The 24,396-nt window shown below is 46.6% G+C and overlaps 1 protein-coding gene across 1 annotated transcript in view; it reads left to right on the top strand.

The window, feature by feature from the left end:
• The first annotated feature begins 5,808 nt into the window (after positions 1-5,808).
• The window catches only part of Abcb10 (ATP binding cassette subfamily B member 10), a 33,654-nt gene continuing 15,066 nt past the window's right edge, over positions 5,809-24,396 (top strand). Inside the window, exons 1-5 of the mRNA XM_042277842.2 lie at positions 5,809-6,329; positions 19,086-19,286; positions 20,134-20,336; positions 21,377-21,511; positions 23,267-23,413. Coding sequence (XP_042133776.2) covers positions 5,912-6,329; positions 19,086-19,286; positions 20,134-20,336; positions 21,377-21,511; positions 23,267-23,413 — 1,104 coding nt within the window. The 5' untranslated portion in view covers positions 5,809-5,911. The remainder of the gene's footprint in view (positions 6,330-19,085; positions 19,287-20,133; positions 20,337-21,376; positions 21,512-23,266; positions 23,414-24,396) is intronic.

Raw genomic sequence — 24,396 nt, 5'->3', positions numbered from 1 at the left:
GGGAGGCTGAGGCCAGCCCGGGCTTACACAGGGAGTTCCAGGGCAGCCAGGACTATATATGGAGATGCTGTCAAAAAACAAAAGACAGTAACAACAACTACCAGGACATCCTACAAAAATCCAACAGTGACAGCATGTCTCAACAAACCACAACAACCCTCCCACCCCAAAAAAATCCCACCACCAAAATAACCTGATGGTTATCAGGTGTTGTTTTCATATTTTTTTTAAATAAGTGTTGATTTCTCAGGGTTTTTTTTTTCAGATTCTATGGAGCTAGTCATTATTTTTCTACTTATTTGTATTAAGATGGTATATTAATGGATTTCCAAATATCCAATCACTCATTCCAGGATTAAATGTGTGTGTGTGTGTGTGTGTGTGTGTGTGTGTGTGTGTGTGTGTATTGTATGTGCATATGAATACAGGTGCCCACAGAGACCAGAGTTACTACATTCCTCTAGAGCTGGAGTTATAGGCAGTTGTAAGCTGCCTGGTGTGAATTCTGGGAACTCAAGAGCAATGGGTTCTTTTTTAAAAACAAAGTTATTTATTTTAAAAAATAAATTGATTTTATGTGCATTGGTGTAAAGGTGTCAGATCCCCTGGAACTGGAGTTATGGACAGTTATGAGCTGCCATGTGGGAATTGAACCCGGTCCTCTGGAAGAGCAGCCAGTGCAATTACTGCCAAGCCATCTCTCCATTCCCACCCACCCCTTTTTTTAAAAGACCGAGTTTCGCTGTGTATTGTCCTAGAACTCACTATGTAGACTAGGATGGCCTCGAACTCACAGAAATCTACCTACCTCTGTTTCCAGAGTCCTGGAATTAAAGGCATGTGCCACCATGCCCATTGAGCAGCAGCCTTTTAACTGCTGAGCTATCTAGCTCTGTATAATTTTTCCTTTTATATGAATCTAACCCCAGGCTCTTAAAAAAAATACTGTATCTAAATATTGTAAACCTATAGAATTAGGTTCACTGTCTTATTTTATTTATTATTGTTTTGTTGGTACTGTTTTGAGACACAGTCTCACTGTGTAGACTTAGCAGGCCTGGAACTTACATTGTAGACCAGGCTGGCCTTGAACTTACGGAGCTCTGTCTAAGTGCTAGGAGTGCTGGGATCAAAGACGTATGACATTATGCCTGGCTTTTTTGTTGTTGTTTTTATGTTTGAAACAGAGGTCCCTCCCACCTCTGTAGCCCAGGCTGGACTGAAATCCATCACATTTCTGCCTCAGCCTCCCAAGTTCTAGAATTACAGGTGTGAGCCACTGTGACAACTTATTTTATATGTGTATTTTAGACAAGGTCTTTCAAGCCGTCCTTCCATCTCTGCCTCTCAAGCAGTTGGGATGACAGGTTATGTTGTGTTTTAAGTAAGTCAGCTGGCATTGCCATAATGATGTACCACAGATTTAGTGTCTTAATACACAAGGCTGTTATCTCAGGATTCTGGAGGAGAGACGTCTGGCATTCAGCATCACAGGGTAGTCTTTCCTGTCTCCTCACAGCTTTACATGGCTTGCTGGCGGACTGTTCCCCCGTGGCTTGCAGCTGCATGACTCTCTGCCGTTCCTATCACAGGGTGAGGACCTGGCAGGTTGACCACTAATGAGCACCACTCCCCCATGCTCCGGCTATGGAGGGAGGGAGGGTTCATTTCTCATTTGTCTCCTCTTCAGTGAGCTGCATCTGCCATCCCTAGTTTCCAGACAAGGCTCTGGACTGGGAGTTGGCATTTCAACCCGGCCATTTGAAGGGACCAACCCCTTTTTTTGGACTCTTCTGAGATGCTGCAGCGAACTTTGCTGCCCTGTCTTCCTGAGGCTCTAGCTGCAGCGTTCTCAGAAAGCGGAGTGTAGAGTCACCAGAAGCTTCAAGGCAATTTCTTACTTCTACTAGACTGGGTTCTATGACATTGTGGCCGCTCGCTACATAATTCGTCTCCGGGCATCAACCTTCTTGCCACTCAAGCTCCAAATACAAGCTACAGGTCTGGTCAGAGCTCTCCTGCATTTCCTGGATTGCAAGCCAGGACATTGTTTACTTCTGCTCCCACTGTACCCTATATATTTGCTCTGTTGTCCTCTGAATATACTAGCCCCAGCAGGTAGGACTGCTCTCAAGTTTCCTCTAGAGATCACTTTAGAATTTGACACCCGTGAACCACTAAGCCTATTAAGGTTTTGTTCACCTAAGGCCAGAACTCCTCCACCAGTCACACCTCCACCCAGGGCTCTTTCTGTCTGGTGGGTAGGACTTGAACCTCCATTTGATCCCAGCATTGCTAAGCCTTTCCCTTTGTTGCTTGGGGGATTCTGTACTATTTTGTGTGTTTGCTTTTTTCAAGTCAGGGTCTCACTGTATAGCTCTGTCTGGCCTGGAACATGATGTATAAACCAGGCTGTTCTTGGGCCCATAGAAACCAAACCCACTGGCCTCTGCTTCCCGAGTGTTGGGGGATTTTGTGCTGGTGACTCGCCCACTTCTAAGTAGCCTGCCTCTTTCCTTGCCAGCATACTTTAGAGCATTCCTTGTGCTTTTATAGAAGCCAATGAGATTGTCCTAATTTCTGGGGTAATCCATGTCTTTCATTTCTTCTTCCTATCCACAAGGTCTCACTGTGTATGTTCAAGTGTACTATATTTGGGGGGGGATAATTATTTTCAGATTATTTCCCTGATTTTTAATTTTTCATTCATTTAATTATTTTTTAGTGTGTGTGTGTGTGTGTGTGTGTGTGTAGTTGTGTGTGTAGTTGTGTGTGCATGAGTATGCCTTAGCACACCTACATAGGTCAGAGAACGACCTGTTGGAGTCAGTCTTCTTCCACCAAGTGTGTTCTGAGAATCCAACCCAGGCTCAGCAGCATGCGCCTTTATTTACTGAGCCATTTCATTGGCCCTCATTTCTTTTTTGCTTGTTTGTTTGTTTGTTTGTTTGTTTGTTTGTTTGTTTGAGACAGGGTCTTACAATGAGTCTACGTGGCCTGGCATTCTATATGTAGTCAGATTGGCTTTTTTTGTTTGTTTGTTTGGTTTGGTTTGGTTTGGTTTTCGAGACAGGGTTTCTCTGTGTAGCTTTGGTGCCTGTCCTGGATCTCACTCTGTAGACCAGGCTGGCCTCAAACTCACAGAGATCTGCCTGGCTCTGCCTCCCAAGTGTTGGGATTAAAGGTGTGCGCCACTGCCACCCAGCACCAGATTGGCTCTGAACTCATGGTGATCTTCCTGTTTCAGCCTCCAGGGTGGCATTACCTGTAATCCCCGAACCTGGAAGACAGAAGTAGGAGGATTATTTGAATTTCACCGTCATCTTGCTTTATATGCTGAATTCTAGGGCAGCTAGGGCCACATCAAAACTGTATTGATACCTCCCCCTCCCCCCTACCACCAAAAAAAACCTACAAACAGAAAACCTTGTGGTGTTTAGCTCTGTCTAATCAGCTGCTTTTATTTTTTCTGTTGACTCAGCTCCAGACAGTACTGACTGAGGGGATCAGGCTAGGAAAGAGGATACAGTTCCTCGATTCTGGCCTTCACAGCAGCAAGTGTGTTCTGGAGAGGGAAAGAGAAGAAAGAAGTAAGAGGAAGCTTAGATTTGGCTTAAAATGGTTAATCTCAGGCTGGAGAGATGGCTCTGTGGTTACGAGCACTGCTGCTCTTCTGGAGGACCAGGGTTCAATTCCCAGCATGTATATCATCACCATCTGTAACCCCAGTTCCCAGAGATCCCACACCCTTCCCAGGTGAATGTGGTACACAGACATACATGCAAGCAAAACACTCATACACATAAAATAATAACAGTTTTTAAAAAGTGGTTACTTGGGGGCTGGAGAGATGGCTCAGAGGTTAAGAGCTCTTCCAGAAGTCCTGAGTTCAATTCCCAGCAACCACATGGTGGCTCACAACCATCTATAACGAGAGCTGGTGCCCTCTTCTGGCCTGCAGTCATACATGCTGTATACATAATAAATAAATCTTTAAAAAAAAAAAAGTGGTTACTTTTGCCAGCCTGTACAATATTCATTCCTTGACACCGTTCAGCTAGGTTCCAAAAAGAGAAGGAGGTACTCTGTGGGGCATGGAAAGGGACCTGAGTCCTCATGAGCCAGTGGAGTGCAGTTCACACTGTGACACCCTGGAGTTTAGAATTTCTGCACTGATGGGGAGGCCACTTAAGAAAACTCAAGTCTCACTGGGCTTTAGAGCTGGATTTTAAAGAAGGACATGCCTGCTTCCCACTCCCCCAACTTGTAAAGGCGGGGTTAACCTCACTCACATTGCTGCTCATCCCTCTCCACCTCATAACTTCCAGGTGTAGGTGGGGTCCTTCTTGTTTGAGAGTGAAAACATAAAAGAAGCTAAAATTCTGGATTCTCAGGAATCCAGACAAATATGGAAATGGTTTATATCAATATTTTGTTGGGTTTTTGGGTTTTTTGTTTGTTTTGAGACAGGGTTTTCCTATGTAGCCATGGCTATCCTGGAACTCACTATGTAGACCACTGGCCTGGAACTCAAAGGGATTTACCTGTCTCTGCCTCCTGGGTGCTGGGATTAAAGGCATGCCCAATATGTCTAGGCCAAACATGAAAATTTTCTAAGAGAGGAAAAAAAAGAAAAAGAAAAAGAAAAAGAAAGAGAGAAGAGAGAGAGAGAGAGAGAGAGAGAGAGAGAGAGAGAGAGAGAGAGAGAGAGAGAGAGAGAGAGAGAGAGAGAGAGAGAGAAACTCCAGCCAGCCGCCACCTGCTTGATTTTGGGTTTTTTTCTGTATCTGTCTGAACTCAGGTGACCTGGTGATGTGAAGGGAATGCTCTATCAGCTGAGCTGTATCATCTCCCCCACTCCCTAGTTTAATAAGTGACGTTTCCAGGGTTGGGATTGGGGTAAAAAGAGGAAGAATCCTGCAAATTCAGAGACAGGTTCTGCGTTTGAAAGTCTGATGTTGTGTTCCTTAAGGTCTTTCTCCGCCCCCGCTTTCGTGTTGGTTTTTAGGACTATTGAACTACAGTACTTATTTTAAGGTTGTTTTGTGAACCCATCTTTAAAATTTTTATTATCTTTTTTTTCTATGAGACAAGGTCTCAATATGTCCCTCGGGCTGTCCTGCAACTCACTGTATAGACCAGACTGTCCTCGAACTCATAGATCCGCCTGCTTATGCCTCCCAAGTGCTGGGAATAAAGGCGTGCGCCACTACGTCCGGCTGAACTCATACATTTTTAACCAATGGCGAGTGCCTCTCTCTTGCATTTCGTTCTGGTCCAGCACACTCTCCCCTTTCCTCACCCCGAGCCTCCATACGGTTCCCACCCCCACCCCCGCCGCTCTCCTTAAGACCACTGCAGGCGAGGCCACTTTTGCTCTCTGGGCCTCTACGCGGTGCAGCTCCGGAGTCCCGGCCTCTGCGGAACCTCCTACATTGCTCAGTCCTCCAAGGTGTGGAGACTTCACTGTCCACCAACCGCACCACAGCGGCCCAAGAACTGAGCCACTAGGTACCATCCTGCACCCAATGGTCTCAGCCTTGGTCTGTAGTCAGCGACCTGAGCACCGCGCGTGCGCACTCCGCCTGTCTCCGGCGAGAGAAAGGGCTCGGACGCTCCGGGGTTCGCAAACGAAGGGCTCTAGAGCGCGAAAAATCTTCCGCGTGCAGCTCGCGGGCGCAGGCGCTTGCTACTGCCGCTTAGACAAGGCATTGCTCTGGAGCCACCAGCTGGCTGGTCGCCGCCCAGGGGTGGTCCCTGCGCGGCGGAAGGCGCGGCCCGGGCGCCCGCCCGATGGGGCGGGAGGGGCGGGTCGCTGCTGCGTCCCCGCCCTGCGCTAGGGCCGGGCCGGGAGGGTCCCGGGGCGTGCGGCCGGGCCGGCGGGTGAGGTTCTCCAGGCAGACGCAGCGCCATGCGCAGCCCCCCTGCCAGGGCGCTGCTGCTGATTACGCGCCGGGGCCCTGCCGTGCGTGCGTGGGCCCCGGCCGTCTCCTCTAGGACATGGCTGGCTTCTGAGTGGAACCCGCTCGTGCGCGCTTGGACGTCCCTAATCCATGAGCCGACCCCGGGCCTCCGCTTTCCCGCGCCCCTCTCCCGACTGCCCGGTGGCGTGGGGCGGTGGGCCACGTCCTCAGGGGCCCGCAGGTGCTGGATACTGGCAGGACCCCGCGGCTCACATCCCCTGTTCGCCAGGTTCCAGGGAGTCCCGGCAGCCGCCGCCAATGTGCGAGACCTTGGGAACGACTCGCGGCAGCGGCCCGCGGCGACCCGGGGCTCAGAAGTATGGAAGCTCCTGGGGCTGGTGCGCCCTGAGCGCGGGAGGCTGTCAGGTAGGAACCCTGGGGGACCAGTGGGCTGCGGTGGGCCCCGGCCTGACCTCGGCCTCGACAAGGGCGTTCAGATCTGCAGACACCTGTTGGAAGGCTATGGGTGCCTTTTCTTAACTGGCGGGCGCTCACCGAGTGAGGTCAGTAGAGCCGGTTACCAGAATTTTTAGATCGGCCCCCACCAGCTTGTTGGCAGCGTCTGCTTTGGGGCATTGTCTAAATAAACTGGAGTTTACTCCTTTAAGAAAAAAGTTTTTGCCAGAACCATGTCTACTTTGTATTATACGTTTATAATGTTTTTAAAAACATCACTAGGGCTACACAGTATCAAGCAACCAGCAATATTTCACATGAAGCCGAGCACTGTGAACCTCATGCTAGCTGTCACCTCCCTAATTGGTCAGTACCAGGCATTGGCCACAGCATAAAGAAACTAGACAGTAACTCCAACGAATCAATGAATGACTTTTTTAAAAGAAATCAGAATTGGCTGAGTCTAAATGAAAATATCCTGTAACTCCCCATTTTTAGCAGTCACTGGAGGGATGTTTGGAGCAAAGATCTACTGAGATCTAGAGAGTCCTGAGGGTTTTCTAGATCTACATTCCTTCTGTGACTATGGATTATGCCCTCCTTCTGTGGGATTGCCTTGGGAACAGACACATGGAGTCCTGCTCCTGCTGGGATTCCCTGCTTAGTGGGCAGGAAAATATTTGAATTAGGGATGAAATGGAGCTAGGCATGGGGGGTTTGCAAAGGGAAGGACCTTGTCCTACAACTCTTGAAACAGGCAGGACCCCAAGTTGTTTGCTGAGTCCCTTGCTGTACAAATTACTCTCTTTGGGAGAGATTGGGCTTGGAGAAGGGTGTTTATGGAGCAGGGGCACATGGATCTGCCATCTACAGAAGTTAGGAGGGTGTGGAGTCCTTAGGTATAAGAAGACACACTTTACTATGGTTGTTGTGGGTTTTAATGGAAAAAGTCCCTTTCTTCTTGGCTATTTTGTAAGCCTTTTTACCCCTGTGTTTTATTTATTTTTTAATGAACTGTTTATTTTTATTTTATGTGCCTTGGTGTTTTGCCTACATGTATGCCTCTGTGAGGATGTCGGATCCCCTGGAACTGGAGTTACAGACAGTTGTGAGCTGCCATGTGGGTGCTAGGAATTCAACCCAGGTCCTCTCAAAGAGCAGTTGGTACTCTTCTTAATCATCAAGCCATCTCTCCAGCCCCCTCCTCTGTGTTTTATTGAGGCAGGTTTAATGTAGTCCAGGCTGACCTCAAACTCACTATGTAGCTGAGGATGACCTTGAACTCCTGATCCTTTTGTCCATCTTCTGAGTGTGGGATTACAGGTGTGAGCCACCAAACTCAGGTTTAAAATATATTCTTGAGTGGGGGGTACAGAGCAGAGTGTGCATGGAGGAGCTTGGAGACCTGGGCAGCTGGGTGTGCCCAGACTATGAGGGGCTGGGGTAAGAACCTAGGTTTCTGCTTCTGAAACTTCAGATTTCAAAGTTTAGGGGAGTCAGGCTCTGCTGGTGCCACCTTCCCTATCTGCCCTTGTCTGTCATCTCTGACCTGTGACCTGACAGCATGCTGTGAAGTCTGCCTTAAAATAAGTCAGAAACTCGACCAACTTCCATCATCAGAGCAGTCAGTCTGCCTTACTGAAACATCAAACTATGATTTGGGAGTTAACCTTACTGCAGTTGGCATGGTAGTGGGCTTGTTTTTGAGTCAGGGGCCTGCTCTGTAGTCCAGGCAGGCCTCTAACTTGAGATCTCTTGCCTCAACTTCCCAAGTGCTAGGAATTCTTAAGGCTTCTAAGTAGATAGTAAACCTATTCTGTCTTCAGGGCTTCTGAAGAAGAACTCTTTATGTAGCCTGTGTTCTCTTGAGAAGTCATTATAGGTAAAGCCAGTCTGGTTGTCGGTGCTGGTGAATGTAAAAGGAAGTCGTGGTCACCGTTAATTTGTAATAGATCATGCTAAGCAAGAGTTGGCACATCTCTGAAATGCTGGGGGAACAGAGCTGTTGTGTAGGTTTGTGTCTGTCTGTCTGTCTGTCTGGTTTTTGAGACAGATATCACTTTGTAGCCAAAACTGACCACAAATACACAGCAATCTTCCTGCCTCAACTTCCCCAATGCTAAAATTATAAGCATGAGCTATCATACCTGTCATTATTTCATTAAAGAGTCCCGAAAGTGTGGGGGGAGGGGCTTAACGGTTAAGAGCACTGACTGATCTTCCAGAGGACCCAGGTTCAACTCCCAGCATCCTCATGGCAGCTAACAACTGTTGTCTGTAGTTCCAGGATCTGACACCCTCACACATGCATGCAGGCAAAACACCAACGCAAATAAAATGAAAATAAATAAATTTTAAAAAGCCTTAAAAAGCAGGTAATAAGAGAAGAAATTCTGATGTTAGATTCTCCACCCCCCTCCCTCTTGCTCTGTAGCCCTGGCTGCCTTGGAACTCACTCTGTAGACCAGGCTGGCCTTGAACTCAGAGATCTACCTGCCTCCGCCTCCTGGGTGCTGGAATTAAATGTGTGCACTACCACTGCCTGGCTTCTGATGTTAGTTTTCTCATTTTAGAGAAAGTTAACATCCCCTAAACTGCAGGGTGTGTTTCAGTAATAGCCCTTCCTTCCCCACTCTTCAGCAGTTTGTTCCCCAGAAGATTTTGATGTTGGAAAACAGGACCTCCTGTTTGAAATGTCTGCAGATGCTTGCCCAGAGCAGAAGTAGCATGATGACTCTTCCTCCAGGCAGCCAGCCCGCTCCTACAGGATTTTGGCTGTCTTGGTATCACTATGTCTGCAGTGCTACCCAGAGCCATTTTGCATTGATAAGTCTTTTTCTTATCACTTTGGCCACAAGGACCCTCAGAAGGTGCTGAGCCCGGCATCATCTGAATGTGCACAAAGCAGACAAGAGGTGCTTGTTCAGGCTTCCTGTGTGCTTAGCAGATAGGAGGCCAGGGCTCAGCTGTCCCAGTGAGCAGTGGACCCCAAGATGAGAAGATGCTTAGAGTGCCGGATCTTCTGACTCACAGAGCAGGCTCCCAGCTAGACTGTAGTTAGACTGTTGGATGGTACATTCTACTCTTTTCCCTTCGTGTTTCAGACAGTGCAGGGATGTAGGGTTAAGGCCTGCTGCTCTCTTGAATTACTGGTAAGGGCTGCGTTTCCCTGTGTAACAACCCTGTCCTGGCTGTCTTGAAACTCTCTTGGTACACCAGGCTGGCCTTGAACTCACAGAGATCCACCTGCCTCTGCCTCTCAAGTGCTGGGATGAAAGGTGTGTGTCACCACTGCCCGGCTTGATAATGACTGTTCTTGAAAGCTGATGCCTGCCTGGAACTGTGGCTGAGTTTGTGGCTGACTTCTGTAGATATGCCTGAGGGGTGACCGTAGTGAAATGCAGAGAGGAAAGGATGGAGACTGCCTACAGCTGCTGTTTCCTGAAGCCTAGGCAGAGCAGTGGTCCAGCAGGACCGGGCTGAGGGACAAGAGGAACGGCCTGAGATGTGGGGGCTACTCCGGGGATCCGAGTATCTCCTGAACCCCTGTTTCTTGCTCAACTTCATTCTAGGTTTTCAGCCCCCAATCTTCACTTCCTTCCCTCAGCTTACGGGAAGAAACTGCCCTCCACCCTGTTCCCTGTCACACCATCCCTGAAAATGTCTCCCTGACCCCCGCCAGATCCCAGCATGTCTGCAAACAGCTACCACTCCCCTGAGGAAGCTGCCTTTTTGCCTTTTTCCTTCCAGTCCCTGGTCTCTGGGACAGAACAGCTGAATTATCTCTGGACTGAACCACAGCAGAGGTCATTTCTGAACTGACAGCTGGATTGATAAAGGATGTAGCTGTGTGCTTGTTTACTAGCCGCTGGGCCCCATGCCAGATGCTTTCTCTCTGTGTGTAATCTCCTCAGGGCAGCTCGGTGAGAGGGTGTCGTTGTTGTTTTGCTGTTTATAGTAGGAAAAATTGAGGCAAAGAGGATTTGAATGGCTTGTGTTGGGTCAGACATGTTGGCGGCAGAGCCAGGGTTTTTTGCTGTTAGGCTCCCCTTTAGAACCAGCTTTCCTGACCCCCCTGAGCCTCTGACCTCCCACACCTATGTCGCAGACCTGAGACCATCTGCATTTACTGTCTCCGAGCCCTCTGAACGCCAGGACTCAGTAGAATGAGGATAAGGTCACATGTTGGAGAGCGTCAGTCAGGAAACAGCAGTAGAAGCCACTGGGGCTCATCAGGCCAGATGAGAGCAGTAGAAGCCGCACCGTGGTGGAGAGGGAATCCCAAGTCACAGAGTGAGGACCGGGATTTAGGGTGGAACATGATATTCCACAGCCCCATATGGAATCCACAGCCCCATATCCCAAGAATCAAGATGACCAAAATCCATTTTATTTATATTCAGATTCTTAGTTAGGGTTTTATTGCTGTGAAGAGACACTATGACCACAGCAACTCTTATAAAGGAAAACATTTAATTGGGGCTGGCGTACAGTTCAGAGGTGTAGTGCAGTATCATGGCGGGAAGCATGGTGCACATGAAGACATGGTGCTGGAGAGGCAGCTGAGAGTTCTACATCTGGATCTGCAGATATCAGGAAGAGAATATGAGCCGCTAGCCTGGCTTGAGCATCTGAGACCTCAAAGCCTGTTCCCAGAGACACATTTCCTCCAACAGGGCCACATGTGCTCCAGCAAGGCCACACCTCTTAATAGTGCCACTCCTTGTGAGCCTATGGGGGCCATTTTCTTTCAAACCACTACAGATTTTAATACAAAGGGGTACACAATAGTGAAATAAACCTGGGGTTGAGATATAATGTCTCAGTTGGCAGAGTGCTTGGCTGAGTACACACAAAGCCCTGGGTTTGATCCCAGCACTGCATAAAACCTGGCATGTTGGCACACACCTCTAATCCCAGCATTCTAGAGCAGGAGGCAGAACTATCGTCCTTGCCTGCATAGTTAGTTTGAGGATATCCTGGTCTACATGAGGCCCTGCATCAAAAATAAACCAGTAAATTTGGGACTGGAGAGAAGACTCAGTGGTTGAGAGTGTGTATCACCCTTCCAGAGGACCAAGGTTTATTTCCCAGCACCCATATAGGGCAGCTCACAACCACGTAAAACTCCAGCTCCTGGGGATCTGACAGCTCTGACCTCTGTAGGCACCCATACACACATGTATACACAGAATTAAAAATAAATACATTGGGCCCAGAGAGATGGCTCAGCACTGGTTGCTCTTACAGAGAACTAGGGTTTGATTCCTAGCATCCATATGTGGCTCTCAACCAGGGGATCTAACATACATGCATACAGGTAAAGCCTTCATACATATAAAGTAAAATGAATCAACCTTAAAAATGTTTTTAATAATAGAATAAATTGGAGCTGGAGAGATGGCTCAGTGGTTAAGAACATTGGCAGCTCTTTCAGAGGTCCTGAGTTCAATTCCCAGCAACCACATGGTGGCTCACAGCCATCTATAATGGGATCTGATGCCCTCTTCTGGCATGCAGGTGTACATGCAGATAGATCCCCATATACATAAAATTAATTTTAAAATCATTTTAGCCGGGCGGTGGTGGCGCACGCCTTCAATCCCAGCACTCGGGAGGCAGAGCCAGGCGGATCTCTGTGAGTTCGAGGCCAGCCTGGGCTACCAAGTGAGTTCCAGGAAAGGCGCAAAGCTACACAGAGAAACCCTGTCTCGAAAAACAAAAAAAAAAAAAAAAAAAAAGTTTTTAAAATCATTTTAAAAATAATAGTAGAATAAATTAATAAGTAGATGGAATATACTGGGATGATTTTGGATTTAGCTAAATAGCCCCACCCACCCACCCTTTTTTTTTTTTCGGACTCTATCTCACTGTGTAGCCCTGGCTGGCCTGGTTCTGGCTAGGGAGACCATGCTAGCCTTGAACTTGCAGATGTGCTTCAGCAAATCAGGTTATCCCCTCATCTTTGTATGGATGCCTCTACTGTGTAGGAACTCAGTTGGAACCAAAGATATCTCATCCACAAAGTGCAGATTCTTCGTGTCATTTAGAAAACTAGAGAAGCCTGGCATTCAGGAGTCAGAGGCAGGAAGATGACTGCAAGTTTGAGGCCAGCCTGCTCTGCATGTGTTCAGGAACGCCTGTAATCCTAGCACTCAGAGGCAGAGGCAGTAGGATCACTGCAAGTTCAAGCCTAACCTGATTTATATGAAGTTCCAGGCTAGCAAGACCTTGTCTCAAAACGACAAAGAAAAAAAAAATTTTAATTAAAAAAAAAAAAAAAAAAAAAAAAAAAAAAAAGGAAGGAAGGAAGGGCGAAAGGAAAGAAAAGAAAAACTAGAGGAGGAGAGTCTTTGGGAAGGGTTTTGCCCTGATCTTCAGTCATCAGGATGGCATCTCCCAGTTCATTAATTAGGGTTGAGCTATGTGGAACAGAGTCAGCCACTCTCCCTGCCCTGTCCATCCCTGGGAGCATGCTGCTTTACATCAAAAGGGAATTGCTTCTGGCCTGGTTCACATTATCCAGTTGGATTGAGATTATGAGTTGTGTTGGTTTGTTTTTGTTCTTAATATATGTAGCCTGAGATAGCCTCAAACTCTATAGGTAGCCGAGGATGACCTTACACTCCTCCCTCTCTCCTGGGTATGGGATGGGACTGCAGGTTTGCCAACACACCCAGCTCGTGATTGTGGGTTTTGTTGTTGTTTTTCTATTTTCTTTGAGATTTTTGTTTTTTGCGTTTGTTTTTCGAGACAGGATTTCTCTGTGAAACAGCCCTGGCTGTCCTAGAACTTGCTCTGTAGACCAGGCTGACCTCAACTCACAGAGATCCACCTTGTTATTCATTAAGCAGCGCTGTTTACTGTGTGGAAAAAAGCCAGGAGGTACAAGAAAGCCCACTATAAGAGTTTATTAAGGGAAAGGAACAGAAGAGGTGTGCAGAGGCCTATGGAATGACTGTGCACAAAGAGAGGGGAGGGGTAAGTGGATCCTGCTTTTAAAGATACATACACACACACACACACACACACACGAGTATATGGGTTTATGTAGCTATGCCACGCATGCGCATAGATTACATGATCACTCAGCGCACGGATTATGTAGGACGTAAGGCCCTAGGATGACTAAGCATCTTGCCTGGCTATTGGACAGGGCATGTGTGGTCATGTAGCTGGGAGAGTGGCAAGGAATTCTAACACGCCTCTGCCTCCCAGGTGCTGGGATTAACAGCATGGGAAACCACTGCCCAGCTTAAAAAATATTTTTTAAAAATTATTTATTTTTATTTTATGCATGTGCACATGTATGTATGTGCACCACATGCATGCCTGGTTTCTGCAGAGGTCAGAAGAGGGCATTAGATCTTCTGGAACTGGAGTTATGGATGGGTGTGAGTCACCATGTGGGTGCTAGGAAGTGGACAAGGATCCTCTGCAAGAGCAACAAGTGCTCCTGACTGCTGGGTCATCTCTCCAGCCCCTGATGCTTTCACTCTTGAGTATGAGTTTTGAAAGCTGGTGTGTGAACTCCCTGAGTGGCCAGGCCTGACCTTCCCTGTTGAGCTGGCACAGGACTTTGCTCTGGTAAGATACTTTCCTGCTTCCCTTGCCAAAGGCACCCTGCCCCTTCATTCATTCAGTAGGTATTGACTGAGTTCCTGCTGTGTGCTGTAGGTGAGGCTGGTGGACTGACTTACAGCAGCAAGCAAAGCAGACATAAACAGTAAGCCTGTGATAACATTTAGAATTCCAGAAGGGAAAGTGGGAGACAAAGGAAGGGCAGGAAGGCAGGAAGCAGTGTCGGATGTCTTCATTTTAAGTGAGGCTCCAGAGCTGGTGCGTTGAAAAGGCAATGCTAGGATGAAGATAACAAGGCCTCTTGCCTGCTGAAAAGCCCACTGCCCCCACACATATGCTGAGAGCTCTGCTTACTCCCTGGTTGTCTCAGTTAGGGTTTCTATTGCTGCAAAGAAAGACCGTGGCCAAGGCAACTCTTATAAAGGAAAACATTTAATTGGGGCTGGCTTACAGTTTCGGAGGTTTAGTCCTTTATTGTCCTGGTGGGGAGCATGGTGGCACATAGGCAGATGTGGTGCTGGAGAAGGAGCTGAGAATTCTACATCTGGATCTGCAGGCAGCAGGAAGAAGATGCCACACTGGGCGTGACTTGAACTTCCGAGACCTCAAAGCCCACCCACTAGTGACATACCACCTCCAACAAAGCCACATCTACTCCAACGAGGATGTACCTCCTAATAGTGCCACTCTCTATGGCCAAGCATTCAAATACATGAGTCTGTGTGAGCTATTCCTATTCACCACATTCCATTCCCTATGGCTTGTAGCCATAACATAATGCAGAAATGCAATCAGTCCTATTTCAAAAGTCCAAAGTTCAAAGTCTCTTCTGAGACTCATAGAGTCTCTTAACTGTGATCCCCTGTAAAATCAGAATGAAAAGCAAATCACATACTTCCAACATAAAATGGCACAGGATATACATTACCTTTCAAAAAGGGAGGGAAAGGAACATAGTAAAGAAATACTGGACCAAAGCAAGACTGAAAACCATCTGGGCAAACTCCAAAGTCTGTATCTCCACGTCTGATGTCAACATGCTCTTTAGATCTCCAACTCCTTTCAGCTTTGTTGACTGCAACAGTTCTCTTGGGCTGGTTCCACTCCCTGTTAGCAGCTTTCCTCAGCAGGTATTCTATGACTCTGGCATCTTCAACATCTTGAGGTCTCCGAGGCAATTCAGATTTCACCTTTATAGCTTCACACAATGGTCTCTCAGGGCCTCCATGAAGGGACGCCTCTGCCAGACACCTGGCCTCAGCAGCTTTCCTTAGTCAGGGAGGGAGATTCCATAATCCCTCTCTTCTGTCTTTGACTCTAAAGCCAGGACCACGTGGCCAAAGCTGCCAGGCTCTGCTGCTTGCTGGGGCTAGAATGTGCCCCCCTCGTTCAAATACATCTTCACCAGCTTTCTGTTTTCAATGGTTTTCTTCACTGCCTAAGCTTGACTGTCTTGGAACTTGCTCTGTAGACCTGACTGGCCTTGAATTTAGAGATCTGCCTACCTCTACCTCCTGCCTCCAGAGTGCTGGGATCAAAGAAAGCATGCACCACCACATCCGGCCCTACACTTTAATTCCTTTTCACAAGTTGGAAGCTTAGCTGGGTGGGATCTTTCCTTTATTCCATCTAACACCAGGCTTTTCTTTAATCTGTTTATCTCCTTGAACACAGGATTTAGCTCCACTCCACTTCCTGGTGCCCCCTTTCTCCTCAAATTGTCCATTTTGTAACTTCCTCAGCTTGTTCCTTTTCATCACAGATCTTCACAAGAGTGACCACTAATAACCAGACAATGGAGTCAGTACTCGGCTGTTTTGAAATGTCCTCTGCCAGTGCAATTAATCCAAAACTCTTCAATTTAGCCTCAGGCAGACTTTTTTGGCAAGGGTAAAAGGCAGCCACATTCTTCACCATAACATCACAAGAATAGTCTCTAGGCTGCATACTAACATTCTCCTCTGAAACCTTGTGCCAGACCTCCAGAGTTCAAATCACACCACTTGTCTTTCATGTTCCTACTAGGGTGGGCCATTAAGTTCCACTTGAAGCAATTAACTGAGCTAGGCATGGTGGCGCACGCCTTTAATCCCAGCACTCAGGAGGCAGAGGCAGGTGGATCTCTGTGAGTTTGAGGCCAACTTGGTCTACAAAGTGAGTTCCAGGACAGCCAGAGCTATTTCACAGAAAAACCCTGTCTCAAAAAACAAAAACAATCAAACAAACAAAAATATCAATCAACCAATTAAAAAAATCAATAAATAAAGCAATCAACTGCTTTTCTAATCCAAAGTACCAAAGTCCACATTCCTCCAAACAAATACATGATCAGGCCTATCACAGCAATACCCCAGTCCCTGGTACTAATGTCTGTCTTAATTAGTGTTTCTATTACTGTGAAGAGTCACCATGGCCATGGCAACTCTTATAAAAGAAAACATTTAATTGGGGCTGACTTATAATTTCAGAGGTTCAGTTTATTTATTATCATGGAAGGAAGTATGACATGCTGGCAGACATGGTGCTGGAGAAGAAGCTGAGAATTCTACATCTGGATCTGCAGGCAGCAAGCATGGCTTGAACTTCTGAGACCTCAGAACCTTCCCACCTAGTGATACACCACCTCCAACAAAGCCACATCTGCTCCAGTGAGGCCACACCTCCTAATAGTGCCACTCTCTGTGGCCAAGCATTCAAACACATGAGTCTATGGGGCCTTTCCTATTCAGACCACCACACTGGCCCATGCTCTCTCAAGCTTGTGTTAGAATGATCTCTTTATCTGAAGTGTGAACATTAGACCAAGGAGAAAGAAGTACCCATCCTCTGCAGATGGGGCTAGGGAACTCTTCATCAGTAGTCCTGCCATAAACCAGCAAGGCTCCAAAGAGGTGTGTTGTCCCAAACCAGGGAAGCCTGGAGGAACAGATCTACCCTACACCCAGGCACAGCACTGCTCTTAAAAGGAGCCTGGGATGCTCTTTCTTTTTTTCTTTTCTATTTTTAAAGATTTATTTATTTATTATGTTTACAGTGTTTTGTTTGCATGTATTCCTGCAAGCCAGAAGAGGGTACCAGATCTCATTACAGATGGTTGTGAGCCACCATGTGGTTGCTGGGAATTGAACTCAGGACCTCTGGAAGAACAGTCAGTGCTCTTAACCTTTGAGCCATCTCTCCAGCCCATGGGCTGCTGTTTCTTAATATTCTTCCAAAAATGTTCTGTACGGCCAGGTGGTGGTGGTGCATGCTTTCAATCCCAGCACTTGGGAGGCAGAGGCAGGTGGATCACTGAGTTTAAGGACAGACTGTTTTACAGAATGAGATCCAGGACAGACAAGGCTACACAGAGAAACCCTGTCTCAAACAAACAAAAAGTTCTGTACTCATATAAACTCTGAGGAGAGAGAAAATAGGAAAACACCCAAAAGATGCTAGTATTGTTTTTTAGATTGCTAGACTTGTTTTTTAACCAATTACTTGTCTTTGTCTGTGTGTCTGTCTGTCTTTCTCTGTGTTAACAGTACTGGGAATTGAACCTAGGGTTTCACACATGCTAGGCAAGTGCTCTAGCACTTAGCTACATCCAAAGTTCTCTTTATTTTGAGATAGTGTCTCACTAAGTTACCTAGACTGCTCTTAAACGCACTCTGTAGCTGAGGTTAGACTTGAACCTGTGATCCTCCTGGATATCAGCTCTGTGTCACCAGGCCCAGTTCCCACGGCACATCTTGCTGAACTGTAGGTACCCAAAGAGTTACCTCATTCCTTATACTAATGGATTAATATTTATAAATTCTTCATAGTAGGTTCAACTTACCCTGTTTAGGTGGGTGTTTAAGATACTGATTCTTTTGCTGATATAGTTAATGCTATAATTGCACATCCTTGGATTTATTTCTCCACACTTGATGTGGAAGTTTGTAAGTAAAATTCTCAGAAGTCCATTACAATTCAAAGGGATTATTCACCTAGGATCTCACTTGTAGCTGGTGTAAACTTGCTCCTCCATCAGTCAGTGTCTGTTCCCACCAATGAGAGTCTCCTTCCCACATCTTCACCAACATTGTGAGCATGTAATCTTTGCCAGGCTCATGAGTAAAAACTTGGCTGTCCTATACTTTTATATTCCTTTTTATATGAATGTGGTTGTCTGTGATGTGTGTTCTTTCCAACTGGATTTTCTTAGATTTTTGTTTGTTTGTTTGTTTGTACCAACTATGTAGTCCTGGCTGGCCTGAAACTTACTGTGTAGAATAGGCTGGCCTTGAACTCAGAGATCTGCCTCTGCCTCCCAAGTGCTGGGATTTCAGGCATTCATCACCACACCTGGCTAGAACTTCTTAATAAGCCTCTGTCCCTTTTATCTATTGTTTAGTTACATAGACAATTAATTTCCTGATTACTGTCATTTCATGTATTCCCCAGAGAAATAACACTAAGAAGGGACATACTACATTCAGAGTGGATCCCAGGAACTGTTCTCCAAAGCTTATGTAGAGAGCTTTCAAATACGAAGCACAGTCAAGAACATTAAGCCAGGCACAATGGTGTATACCTATAATCTCATCACTCAAGAAGCTAAGATATGTCACAAAAAGTTCAAAGCTAACCTGGGCTACATTGTGAGTTTGAAGTTAGCCTGGACTACAGAGTTAGACCTTATCTCAAAAAAGCATCCCCTCCCTCATACATAACAAAAGATAAAGTTTCCCTGGATAGTTTGACCATCCAGCTAAGGTGTAGTTAGATACCAAGGAGTAACAGCATGTAGCAGAAATGCACGAGAAGCAGGATCTGAAATGAGTACCGAGACCAGCAGACAGGAGGGGGCCAGTCAGATGTCCATGGTTAGCCTCAGGTTCTCCTAGCAAGGAAGGAATGCACAAACCATAACATCCTCTTGTCTAGCTGGGCACACACACACATCCCCTCACAGCCATGCTTCTTGTTCTTAACCTGAAGCCATCTGGTCCTTCCTTGAGTCAGGCCCATTGATGAAGGAGGAGAAAGCCCAGCCACTGAGGCTGCTGTAGGTCTGAGGCCCTTTGTGCTGGGCACCTGCCCTGTGCTGGGCACCTGCCCTGTGCTGGGCACCTGCCCTGTGCTGCGGCGTGAGTTCGGAGTGTTGCTCCTGTCTTCCAGCTGCTGTTGGGTTTCTCGCTGTGTCCAGTGTCATCACCATGTCTGCTCCTTTCTTCCTGGGGAAGATCATTGATGTTATTTACACCAACCCAAGCGGGGACTATGTCGACAGCCTGACTCACCTCTGTGCTGGCCTCACTTGTGTGTTCCTGTGTGGTGCTGCTGCGAACGCCGTTCGTGTCTACCTCATGCAGTCTTCAGGTCAGTGTCATTTGGTGGGGGTCATCTCAAAGATGACGAAGGACCTGGGGTAATATCAGGGCTTCGAGTGCCACTGCTCCAGGCCCCAGTCTCTGCCTGATGTTGCATTCCTTGGGGATAGATCCCACATCCCATCGAGATGACATTATGATCATCCAGTATATTAATTCTCTACTTTTGTGTGGTCAGGGTTGAACAGGTAGTAAAAGCAAGACCTGTCTGCTCATGCTGTGTAGCTACTGGGATGGGAACCTGAGTGCCATGTCTTTAGAAATGTCTCGTTAGCAGGCAGGGAACCGCCCCAGTGCTGGCAGCCCGGGACTGCATTCCATGACTGCGTTCTAGTAAGATGGGCTCTAGGCCTGGGTATGTGATGCTCCTCACACATCAAGGAACATTTTACCTTTTTTTAAAATTAAAATGTATTTTTATTGCTGTTATGGTGTATTTACATACATGTGCGGGCATGCATGCACATATGGTGAGGTCAGAGGAAAACGTTCTGGAGTCACTTCTCTCCTACCTCTGTGTGTGTTTGAGGGTTCCAGCTGATGACTCAGGTCGTCACGAGTGCATGGCAAGCACCTTTATCTGCTGAGTCATCTTGCCAACCCATGTTACCTTATCACGATCTCGACTCTCCTTGTATCCTCAGTCTGTAGTTACTAACAGGAAGTGAACATGCTGGCCTGTGTGAGTCCATGCCATGCCAGGACCCACTGAGCTGATGTGCTTACTCTACAAACTGGCTTTGACAACGGGCTGTAGACACGGGTTGTTTTTATATGGCTGCCCCGTGAGTGGCAGGTGGCTGCATTCACTGTTCGCTGCTCTGTTTGCTTTGCAGGTCAGAGCATCGTGAACAGGCTGCGCACCTCACTGTTCTCCTCTATCCTAAGGCAAGAGGTTGCTTTCTTTGATAAGACGCGCACAGGAGAATTGATTAACCGCCTCTCCTCAGATACTGCACTCCTGGGGCGCTCAGTGACGGAAAACCTCTCTGATGGACTGAGGGCTGGGGCCCAGGCTTCAGTTGGTGTTGGCATGATGGTACGTCAGCCTGTTCCTCTTGGTGCTTTCTGTCAGGGCTCTCGGGGCCAGGGCTTTTGAGCATGAGGGGCTTGAGATGTCCCTGTCATTTTGTAAGCATGTAGAAGCAAGAACATTGCCCCAGATTGGGGACATAGGGATTATCTCCCCTGGCCTGGCCTGTATCTCTCTTGAGTGAGTGTTAATCTGAGAATTTTTTTTTTTTCTGGAGATGTGTAAGACCAGGGTGTGAAGACAGCCAAGAAAGTCAGGCCAACGAGCCCCTTTGGGAACCAAGTATCAGGTTTAAGGGGTGTAGACCTCATTTTCTGTGCCCCTGCAGGGTGGCCCATGTTCCACAGCTGTCTTGCTCATCTCTGGTGGTTCAGACTCACTCTCCGGGTAGGGTTTGTGTTCCAACCAGCCCTGCTGGCCTAAGTAACTTTCCCAGTTCTGCAATGTGATAAGAGTTTTGGTGACTTCTCTAACTGGTTGATCTAGGTGGGAACAATTCTGGGCAGTCATGGCCTTAGGGTGATTACGGCCAAGTTTAGAACTCATGATGTGGTTTGACCGGTGTAGAGCAGAATAGGCCTCTCTGCGGAACCCTCATTCCATCCTGCCCCTCTGTCTGCTGTTGAAGATGTGGGCTGGCATATTAGAGCATGTTAGGATTGTCCAGAGGATATGCTGTTTCCATCTTTCCTACAGCTGTGGCAGCCACCGTTCTCCTTGGTAGTATGCACAACTTGAGTTTTTGCGCTTGTTTTGATTTTGAGGCAGGGTCTCACTGTGTAGACCTGGTTGGCCTGAAACTCACTATGTAGACAAGGTAGCCTCCAATCATAGAGATCACGTGCCTCTGCCTCCTCATGAGTGCTGGGATTTAAAGGCCTGTGCCAGCTTTGACGTTGGGTTTTGTAAGAATTAAAGATGCCAGGAAAATCCAACCCAATCAGGAGGCATGGCTTGGAGACAGTGTCTTCCCACCTACACACTGTAGGTCTGAGGATGCCTTGCCACTTCAAGGAGTACATGCTCTTGACTTTCGTTCTTGACAGTTTTTTGTGTCACCCAGTCTGGCCACCTTTGTTCTGAGTGTGGTACCTCCGATCTCCATCCTCGCCGTGATTTATGGACGATATCTACGGAAACTGTCCAAAGCCACACAGGACTCTTTGGCACAAGCCACACAGGTACTGACCTCCCATGTGTGCATTATCTGGGTGTGGGGCTCAGAGCCACAGGCAGAATGGATGGTGTGCAAGGTGTGTTCCGCACCAGCAACGGCACCAGGGAAAGAAAGTGCCTTCCTTTTCTCCCAGTAGACCTCAGTGAAATACAGATGTGGAATGCTCTCCTCCTGGCTCTCCTCCTGGCTTACTACCTACCCCAGAGTATGTCCAATTTGCTGTGTAGCCCAGGCTGGCCTGGAACTCGTTGTGTAGCCAAGGCTGGCCTCAGATTCATGGCAATCCTCCTGCCTCAGTTTTCCAAGTGCTAGGATTACAGTTGTGAGCCTCCATACCTTGCTTATATCAACTTCTCACAGTTTTCTATCACTGCTCCTGATAGGACAAAAAAAGGCTAAAATGACCAGCTGTGGTGGGACATAGCTGTAAGCCCAGCATTATGGAGCCTGAGGCAGGAGGATCATGAGTTTGAGACTAACCTAGGCTCCCTCTCTCTAGACCTTTTCTTAAAAAACAAAAATAAAAATAGAAACTAATATACTTTGGGAAAAATACCTAACTGGCACTATGTCCTTCATTAATTAGTAAAGTAGACTGTGTAGTACTGTTTTTTTTTTTCAAAAAAAGATTAATTTTATTTTTAGTTTTATATGTATGTATGTATGTATGTATGTATGTATGTATGTATGTATGTAAGTATGTATATATGTATACATAAATGCAGTTACTCTCAGAGGCCAGAAGAGGGCATTAGATCCCCTGGAGCTGGAGTTACAGACCATTGTATGGTACCTGATGTGGGTGCTAAATCAAACTTAGGTCTTCTAGAATAACATTACATGCTTTCAACAACCGAGCTATCTCTCCAGCCCAGCACTATCTTTTAAAGCCCCAAAATACTTGTATTTTCATGTTTCAAAAAGCGTGCTTTTTTATCATTGGAAATATGAAAATATTAAACAACATAAACATAGATAATACTGTTATCCACAATTCCAGATAATCCAAAACTCTTTGATAATTCGGAGTTAGTGTCATTAATGTTTTGTAGTTTAGTCTTTCCACTTGTCTTTCCTTCTGCTGCCCTATTACCTGTCTGTCTGTCTTTCTAAAGTGTGTGGGCACTGTGTGTGTATCTGTGTCTGTGGTGTGTGTGTGTGTGTGTGTGTGTGTGTGTGTGCACATGCATACACGCACATACACTCTGGCGCCAGAAGAGAGCATTTGACTCTCTGAAGCTGGGGTTGCAGGCCTTGTAAGCTACTCACTGAGGTTAATGTGCCCAGGCTCAGTTCCTCAGCAGGAACAGTAAGGACTCGTAATCACCTGCGGCATCTCTCCCGCCCTGCAATTTATATTTTCTGTCAGCAAGAGGGATTCTTGCACTTCGCCATGTGACCTTGCTTGGCTGTGCTCCACATGCAACTTCCTTTTTAATTTTGCTGTCGATTGCCATGTGACACTCTTCCCTTCGCCGTGAGTGTGTGTGTGTGTGTGTGTGTGTGTGTGTGTGTGTATGTGTGTGTGTGTGTGTGTGTGTGTGTGCATTTTGCCTGCATGTATGTCTGTGCACCACATGTGTGCTTGGTGTCTGTGGAAGTAAGAAGGCATCAGGTCTTCTAGAACTGGAGTTACAGATGGTTGTGAACTACCATGTGGGTGCTGGGAATCAAACCTAGGTCCTCTGCAAGAGCACCAAGTATTCTTGACTGTGAAGCCCTCTCTCCAGCCCCGTGCTATGTGTTTGAATCCTCTTAGCTCGCTGAGGAGCACATTGGAAACATAAGAACCATCCGAGCTTTCGGGAAGGAGACGATGGAAGTGGAGAAGTACACCAGCCACGTGGACCAGTTGCTGCTGCTAGCACGGAAGGAGGCCCTGGCCCGGGCGGGCTTCTTCGGAGCAGTAAGTAGATCGTTGTGGGCAGTGAGAGTGCAAGAGAGTTTCATTCTGTGGCTCTTGACAGTAGAAGTGATTTTTTTCTTTTTTCTGTTTTAAAGAAACATTTATAGTCATTATTTTATATAGATATAGATATGTAAATACAACATTGAGTTCAGCATTTTCCACTTAAATGTTTTTTTTTTAACATAAAAACAGGTTATAATTCCAAAGTCCAGAGTTACTTGAAACTGGAAAATACTTTCTCTGTAGAAAATAGTAAAAATGATAACATTTCCCAATAAGCCCTTTTAAGCCAAATATTAGCTGAATTATACATATAAATATTGATTAGATTCTGGGATATGGAAGGAACTTGTCTTCATCTGTTCAGAGAGCTATGTTTTACTTAAATTGTGTAAGTGAGATTCCTATTCATCTTCCCCTTCACTGTTTGATTTATAGTAGAAGTGATTTTATTTCAACCCTAAGAACAACTTGGACTTTAAGCTATTTTAAGGGAAGAAGAGGAGAACAAAAAAGTGGGATCAGAGAAAAGTAGTGGCCGGTTGTGGTGGCGCACACCAGTAGGATTTGCTGAAGTAGGCGGAAGCAGGAGGATCATGAGTTTGAGGCCAGCCTGGACTACACTTTTAAAAGAAAAAAGGGAGGAAGGAAGGGAGGGAGGGAGAGAGATAGAGAGAGAGAAAAGAAAGAAAGAAAGAAAGAAAGAAAGAAAGAAAGAAAGAAAGAAAGAAAGAAAGAAAGGAAGAAAGAAAGAAAGAAAGAAAAGTAGTGTGTATATGATCTGTTGCTCATCCCCAGTGTGTGGCTAGGCAGCTTTGAGAACCACTGGCACTGAGTAACTGTGCCGTGTGGACCTTAGGACTGTACCACAACATGTTTTCACAGGCTTCTGGGTCCTTCAGGTGTAATCTCACTTGGCTACTCCTGTTGAGGATTATATATCTCCAGTACATTCTAGAAGAAAGTATAAGAAACTGATC

This window comes from Peromyscus maniculatus, chromosome 5 (genome assembly GCF_049852395.1).
Source record: "Peromyscus maniculatus bairdii isolate BWxNUB_F1_BW_parent chromosome 5, HU_Pman_BW_mat_3.1, whole genome shotgun sequence".
NCBI lineage: Eukaryota > Metazoa > Chordata > Mammalia > Rodentia > Cricetidae > Peromyscus > Peromyscus maniculatus.
Note: the sequence above shows the minus strand (reverse complement) of the source record. Positions and strands in the feature narration are given on the sequence as shown.